General features: G+C 39.8%; 1 protein-coding gene across 1 annotated transcript; it reads left to right on the forward strand.

Moving 5' to 3' along the window:
• Positions 1–4,487: 4,487 nt before the first annotated feature.
• On the forward strand, positions 4,488–8,664 carry vgll4l (vestigial like 4 like). The gene is made up of 5 exons (XM_017719117.2): positions 4,488–4,679; positions 6,205–6,328; positions 6,492–6,729; positions 8,066–8,144; positions 8,329–8,664. Exons 1-5 carry the CDS (start codon positions 4,613–4,615, stop codon positions 8,652–8,654), a joined length of 834 nt encoding a protein of 277 aa, XP_017574606.1. The 5' UTR covers positions 4,488–4,612; the 3' UTR covers positions 8,655–8,664.

Below are 8,664 nucleotides of genomic sequence, written 5' to 3' on the forward strand. Positions count from 1 at the left end.
TGGACTACTATTGGTTTTTCGTAAAAATGCTGTCTGTAACCTGCTGCTCTCATAGGCACTCTGGTCATTCTTTGGCCACCATTTGATTTCCCTTCACTCTCTTACTCCATTCAGTTCTCAGTCCTGGGGGGCCATGTCTTTTCGGCATCATCAGTCTTTTGGGGGCTTAAATTCCAAGCAAGTTATTCTCACCCATTGCCATAACTAAACAACCAAGTTGTTGCCAACAGGATTTCCATGCCATACTACCTCCTGCAGTGGCTGGAGCATCATCTAGTTGCCTCTGTCACCAAGCATATCTTCCCACAACCACCTCCAACAGCCATTCCTGCTCCATGTTTATTTAATTCAGGAATATATACTGTAATCTGCTTTATTCTCATCCAACCCATTTGCTTGCTGTGTTTAACACAATCTTTACAATCTGGTGTGGACCAGAGGAGGATGGGAGTCCTGGTTGCTCTCAAGGTTTTTTCCTCACTGTGAGTTTTTCCATGCCACTGTCACCGTTGGCTTGCTCATCAGGGGTTTGCACCCGGGTGTCTGTTAAGAAGCATGCTAAAATGTGACACAGAATCAAATTAATTTGATTCTGTGTCAACATCTTACAACCTTAATAGCAAACTACTTACTCCAAGCATCATACAGGGGCCTATGTTACAGGATTTCTTTTCTGCCTAGGCAAAACTTATCTACCTAGCCATACTATGCCTTAGATACCCAAATGCTAGACTGAGCAACCTGGTTCTGAATCTAGATCCTCCGTATTCCTATAGTCATACCAAGTTACCCATGCTGCTACAGTTGTTGTCACTTCAGAACCTACTCTTGGAAAGCCATATTTCTGGAAATCAGTACTCATCATGTGAAGATCACTCAGTTCTCGTACTCCAGCCTGGTTCTCAGTTCTTCCCTCTCCCTCTCCGTCTTAAGATTCCTTCACTGAAACTAAAATGCCTGGGCCAAGCCCTGAAAAACAACCCCATAGCATCACTCCACAGAATATGTTTCCACTGCTTCAGAGTCCAGTGGCGGCATGCTTTACACCACTCCATCCAATGCTTGCCATTGTGCTTGGTGATGTAAAACTTGCATGCTGCTGCTCGGTCATAGATACTCATGCCATGAAGCTCTGAGCACACAGTTTTTGTGCTTATGCTATTGGAAAAGGAGGTTTGGAACTCTGCAGTTATTTAGTTGTCTGTTGTCATGGTTTCTAAACGCTTTTACTTGTCAGTAATACCATTCACAGCTGATCGTGGAATATCTAGGAGATATGAAATTTTGCGAACTGACTTGTTGCAACGGTGGCTTTCTATTGCAATACTATGCTCAAATTCAGTGAACTCTTTCACTGTTTGTAAAGGCAGGCTGCATGGGTAGGTGCTGGATTTGAGGCAATGGGGGTTGAATGAAGCACTTGAATTCAACGACAAAGAAGTGTGTCCTAATACTTACAGAGTGCTTTATTAATGAACTCTGACACTTTTTTAGGTCATGCAAGAAAAATACGCTCTGATTGCAGTGCCAATTTTAGGGGTGCTTGTAAAGAACTGTGCATGGTCTTGGAAGAACCGAGCTTGAAATCTAGTCTGAGCTTAGAAGGTTATCGCTGGATTTTTAATCTTCCCCATGCTTCCCATATGGGCGGGACTTGGAAAAGGATGATTGGCATTGCATACTGGACTCTATGCTCCTGTGTATTCCCCAGTCGTGACTCACTCACAAAATGTTTTCTAGGTTTATGGCAGAAGTCTCAGTGAATGCAAGATATTTGGCTCCTGTGTAGTGATCCTGATTTACCTACTTTCTTGACCCCAGCCATGTTACCAACACAAAAGCTTGGTGCTTCTTCCCATGCCGGATTTGACTTCAAGGACCTCTTCTGGCAAAAATGGAAGCAAGTACATCTTGCCAGTACCTTTTGGGAGCACTGCAGGCATGAATACACGAATACTCTACAAAGCCACAGGAATGGATGACTGGAAGGTCCAGTGTCAAGAAGTAAACCTAGATCTTCTTAAGGATATGCACATTACAAAGACTACAAAGAAGAAAGGTGTATCCTGCAATGGCTTTTTCTTACAGTCTTACATTTTCATACATCTTACAATAGTGCACTTTCAAGTATTCAAAAAGGTGTATAACACTTCACTAATTTTTTAATAAAAGCCAGTAGGCTTAAATTTAATCACCTGTTCCTGTGTAAAGCTCTATTTTTTGTCTTATACAGTATAAATATAAATCTATACCTGTTGCTATCAGGCTTATTAATTAATTAATATCCACCACACAAAGCCACTGATTATAAAATCTATACTTCAGCACAGATATTCACTCACAAGCCGTGCAAAATGGGATAATTTATTTACATTTACAATATTTAGCAGATGTTTTTATCCAAAGTAACTTACAGAATTGCTTTGTTGTCCACTCAGAAAATATATATCAACTAGTAATAATAGGTTAGATTCCAAACTAGCCTCAAGCTAACACACTGCCAGAAACAAAAGCCAGTGTTGGTACCTAGAAAAAATACAAAATACAGATTTAAAACGTAGTGTAAGTGCAATACAATGCATTTCAATAATGCTATAGATTAGATAGATGTTTATTTAAGTGATTTACAAAGAGATCACTGTTCAGTCAGCATTTGAAGACAGCAAGGAGCTGTTAGGAAAGCCAAGAGAATTTCCATCATCTGTTGTGGAGAAAGAGAGAGAGATGCCTTCTCCACCCAAAGCAATGGCAAAATATAGGGTTACGGTTAGGGTTAGGGTCACATATACTATAACTTCTTTCCCTTTCTTTATAAACATACGCTTGGTTCTGAGGACAGTAAGTTACTTTCCTAGTTCAACTGTATGCCTAAGATAAAATCATCTGCCCCTGCAGTAGCCAAATATATCATTACTGCCGTGAAGCATGTCTCCATTGTATGTAGTTGAATGAGGAGAAAACACAAGAAAAGCAACAGTAAAGCCAATAATGATAGGCGATGAGTTGTGCAAACATTTGCAGTAGGTGGCATACATCAGCATGTGTGGCATCTGGGTGAGGTATTCATTTAGCTAGTTATAGAATATGAGACGAGGTAATTTCCTTTTGACTTAAGTAGAGGGTATAATGATTCCACAAAATGTAAGCCTGCTCTTCAAATTAATTACTTTCATCTAGTTTGTTTTTTTGCATTTGTTTTTTTCAGGTTACAAAAACCTGCACCACAAGAAAAGAAGTTTGGCTGCATTTAAAACAGAACCAAGCACCAACATCATTGTGTTGACAAATAAATAATTTGAGAGTAAATTCCACATATTTATCCAAGGCTATGTGCAAAGTTATTCCAATGCACCTTATACATATTTCACAGAAACTAAATTCTATTGGAGTAATGCCCATATTCTATGGTTACTGACCTGCACCTCGAAGGAGACATAACCCACCAGTATCGGTAACAGTGGGGTCAAGACTCATTAAGATTGACTGGACTACTACCATGTTTTTGAAAGGCATTGTAACATCTGATAAAACTGCAACAGTAACAACAGGAAAAAAATGTGATTTAGAAATTTGTTCCCGACTGATGTTAATGAGGTTTTCTCAGAACACAGGAGCTTAGAATCAATAGAGAGAACAATGCAGAGCCTCATATTTTGATTGTCCTAGTGAAGAGTCAAGATATACTTGACTTACCAGCATATTGTATGTGATGTGTGCGTGTGTGCGTGTGTGTGTGTGTGTGTGTGTGTGTGTGTGTGTGTATGTGTGTGTGTGAGAGTGTGTTTGTGCTTCACAGTTTGGGTATGCATCCAGATGCTTCAACGTGCTCGGGCAGGATCACTCAAACACAGAGCACAGAGATCTTTCAGTGCTTAATAGCATTTGTCTGACCAGCTAAAGACAGAAGAAAGAAAAGGAGGAAAGAAAAGACCTGGTGGTTTAAGGTTAGTTGAACTTGCATGAAGCTACGTGTATAGGCAGGTTGGCAAAATGACTGCAGCTCAAGTAAGCTAAGCACTCAAAAAAATGCAGTCAAGCAAGATTTTAGATTAGTCCTGAAGGAGGGGCTGTCAACAGGTGCTAACACTTGGAGAGGAAACAGCAGGCAGTGCAAGGCTTGTTTGTGGATACTAAGAAGATTCAGGGAAAAGGAAATGGTGAATATCTGAGTTTAAATACAACTAAACGTTTTTGAATACTATTTTCCACCAGCAGACACACACAACATGCACGTCCACGACATACTGAGGCACAGCAGATTTCTGCCACTGCAAGTTTTGTAAGAGCTACGGGAGGGGGAAGTTAGGGGGGATCCAGATAGAAAGCAATTTATAGCTCCTTACCAGACTCCTCCCATAAGGTACCTGTGGAAACTAACATCATTGAAATAGAAGCAAACAAAGAGCAGGAAGACCTGGAGATGGGGGCTGTACTTGAAATAGCCAATAGGAAGATGTTCTTGAATGACACAGAGCGCAGGAGTGGAGTCCTGATACAGAGCACAGTGTAGAGTTGTTGTGAGCGTGACATTTCAGTTGTTCTAGTGAAAAGCCCAGATACAATTTATTTGTCAGCAGCTGGCAAAAACCCTTGAAAGCACGGATCTGGAACCATGGCTCTCACTAATTTCCACTACATCACTCGGATGAGCAGTGGCTTTAAAGTTTACATACTGGAAGGTAATTATCCTTTTGTGCTTTTGTGCATTTTGTTGTCTTCTATCATCTATTAATAGCTTCTGTTCATTTTTGACTTGGTCTTCTAATCGCAACTTCTGTTCATCTAACAAATACCTTGCTGCAATAATGTGTAATGACTCCCCAACAGAATACAAAACATTACATGGTCTAGCTCATAATGTAAAAATATGCCATTTTAATGAACATTGCCAATTGAGGATGGCTAGAACGGAATTGAATGAATTCAGATAAACATGGTATTTTTCACTGATTTTCATTTTATGTGTGCTTCATCATGTGTATGTTAGATAGCAAATGGTTGTTAATTGTCTGGTGGTGAATAAAAAGATGATGGAACCCTTAGGAGGGCCTGCTTTTGTGTCTGAGCTCTCAAGAAAAATAACCCTCCCTCAGGCGCTAGAAAACAACTCAAGGTGTAAGGTGTGGTTTACACCCGGCCCCCTGTCCTCTGCCAGACCGTACCAGCCTGTCAAACTCCACTGAATTGGCTTTGTGGGCATGTCTGTAAGTGTGAGGGAGAAAGGTTACTGTTTGCATGAAATTTACCAACATTTTCTGCTTAAGACACTTGGAGTGTTGGATTCTTGACTTAAATATTTCATGCTGTAAGATTCTTATGTTAACATTTGCAAGGATTTTCATTGATTTTTAGGAATGTACTCATTTAAATGTTTTGCCCAATTGATCTTTGCTTTTCACAGTTTGTGAAGGAGGCCATCCTGACATAGTATGGTAGTTGCTTTTGCAGGTGAAAGACATTAAGGAAATTTCTGGACATAATAAATAAAATCCAACCAAACTCTTCAATCAAATGTGCCTAGTTTCTAAACTCAGCAGTGGTGTACTGCATTGACGTGAACTACAGCCACAGAAAGTTGAATGAAACCTATTAATTGGTTCCATGGCTTAGTGTATCACTGCGTTTTTTGAGAAATAATACTTTTGCTTCTGTTCTGTTTGATGATGAGTAAAAATATGTTGTGAACAGTCATGGCGGTCCCATTTCACAAATGTCCAGCTGTTGGTCGGCAAGGCAGACAGCGTCAGAATAGATCATAAAGTTTCAGTTTGTTTCCAGGCAGTTATGAGTAAATGAGTAAACAAATGCTGCCTTTTTTGTTTTGCATTTGAATGACATTTACCGTTAGTGGTGAATCAGCTGGGTTCCACAGTAGGACTCACAGAGCCAGTCGATCTTGTTCTGCTGCTTAACGGAGTTTACATTTAACGAAGGGCACAGCAAAGTTTTCCCACAATTAAGTCATACAGGTAGTGATGAAATAGCAAGTATTAACAGTAAGATGGTTGTTTGTGTTTGCCACTCCTTTTCACTGTTTTCTCCCATAATCCTTGCCTAGTCACATAAAGCTACTGTGTTACTTATCTCAATTAATTTACATTTACCCCAGTTCACATATTTGTGATTTTCTACAGATATGCAATATGCACTTATAATTTTGCAGCTTTTCCACTGAGCATCTTTGAAATTTCTGTTGTCTTCTAGGTCAGCCTAGCCTGAGAAGTGAGGACAGGTTCCGTCACATGACCAGTGACAGAGTGCGAGTGGTCCCTGCTCACCCACCCAAACACAGGCACAGTTCAGAACGAGGGCGGACACTTGAAGAGAGGTACATCCAGTGTCAGCCGTCTTTAAGGAACATCTGCTAGTGGCTTTTTAAGTAGCTTGAACATATCTTTGTACAGTTTAGCCAAATGCTATTCCTGCTCTTTGTTACTAATAGACAGTACTGAGCCTCCTGGAGATTGACAGTCATTGCTGTATTTTGTCAGGAGAGAAAGGGCCCTAAGTAAGAGCCTGGCCAACACTGCCAGGAGAACATCAGGCTTCAGCATACCTGAGAGTCCTACATCCACCTGGAGCCCCACAGCCAGTCCTACTGACCTCATTCCCAGCCCTGTCCTCTCCACACCAACTATGGACGAGCCTCTTGCCCTCATCAAGAAACGTCGTCAAGAACCAGAGATGATGGAAGATAAGAACAAAAAAACCTCAGTCAGGCACATACAGGTGATTGCTTACACAGGGTGATTGGCTCCCATGCATGCTTTCCAGAGGAAAATGGAAATGATAAATTACCACTTAAAATAAAATGAATATAATAAAATCATTTAGTAAAACATCCACAACAGAGCAAAACATTTGCTTCAGTGAACAAACACAAACAGGCCAAATTTGGTGTGAAATATCTTGACAAATAATATTAATGTTCCAATCTCAAACACTAAAAATATTGTAACTTAGGCATACTCAATGTCATTTTTGTTGTACACTGGAAATGAGAACAAAATATACTTAGACTTTAATTATTAAATCGTGAACAAATTATTTATCCAACTATGCTGAAAAAGAAGTTCACTATATAATACAATAATAAGCACAATACAATATGAATAGTGGGACTGGATAAAGGTGCTATTTTTTACCTATACTAAACCACCAACTACATGTGGACTTATTTACATACATATCGCTGCTGTCGGAAGAAAACCTTGTATCTCCCTTTTAGTTGTTTTTCAGTTTTTGACAATGCACACAGTTTTATGAAAATGCCTGTTACACTGTAACATTACATTGTATGTAAATTTCATGATGAATGGATCAAAAGAATCAGGCCAAAGTTGGAAAAAAGTCTGGTTGACTTTCACTGAAAGTAAAGTATGTTTTTTTTTTTTTAATCCTTCTTCTTCCGACAACAGCAATATGCATATTATATATATATATATATATATATATATATATATATAAAAAAACACACAAATACACACATACATACATATTCAACCAATCACTGTCTGTGCTAGTAATGCTGTTCAACATAAAGCAGAGTATGTCCCGTCAAATTTTAGAATCTCGCCCAAGGCCATACAGGTCGACTTATCTCCAATATCTGTAAGTTTCAGCAGAATGCAGGAAGGTTGTCTATATTCCCAACAGACTCCTTCTTGAGTGAGCAGACAGGCCTCTGCCTGCCCCAGATATGCAATCCAGCCGGATTCAGGGAGAAATGTGAGCAATGGGTGGAGGAATGTTGTCAACAAGTCCCAACACACCATGGTCGTTGTTGACCTGTTAGTGTCATCAGAACTGAAGCAGTAGTTAGGAACTTTGAAAAGGAAAAAGTCACAGAATTTTAGCCACAAACATTCCTTTGAGATCTTCTTCCTTTGGACAGATGTGCAAACAACTGTTTTCTTCAGGAATTAATCTGAATTGGGTTGGATTCATATAAATGGCTCTTAAGCATTATTCTGTCACAGTAGTGTTAGTAGTGTTCACTATCAAAGGATAGACCTTTCCCGCAGTATGGTATGTAACGAGTGTTGGTTGACACTTTGTTTTCCAGGTTCGTCCCTCAGTGATCACTTGTGTCTCATCAACTAAGTCAGCACATAGGGCTGAAGACTGCTACAAACATTCGTCTGGTATGTAACGATGTAAAGAGACTTTGTTTTTTAACAGTTCTTCTAATTGCTTTTTACAGCATCACAATGCTCACTATTGTTAACATACATCAGATTACTTATTTTATCTATATCCTTCTTTTTTATCTATTTTAGTGTACATTTTAAATCTTTTCTTTTCCCTCTTTCGGTTTCCTCCGTGCAGTTATGACACACCACAGTTATGATAACGTTGAGGAGCATTTCCAGAGAAGTCTTGGAGTGAACTACCAAAAAAGCTCCTCCAAGCAGCTCTCTATCAGTGTGTCTGTGGATGATCACTTTGCCAAGGCCCTTGGGGAGAAGTGGCTTCAGCTGAAAGCGTCATCCTCCTTTTGTACCTCTTCTTCTTCACCATCATCATCCTCGTCATCTCCATCAAGCAGTCCTACCTTTATTCACTCACCTTGCTATGGCCAGAGTCCCAAACGTGCTCGCAAGGATTCCGTCAGCCCAACCACAACCACTCCCAGTCTGTGGTCAGAGAAATGAAATGAAAAAA

The sequence above is a fragment of the Pygocentrus nattereri genome, chromosome 28 (assembly GCF_015220715.1).
Source record: "Pygocentrus nattereri isolate fPygNat1 chromosome 28, fPygNat1.pri, whole genome shotgun sequence".
NCBI lineage: Eukaryota > Metazoa > Chordata > Actinopteri > Characiformes > Serrasalmidae > Pygocentrus > Pygocentrus nattereri.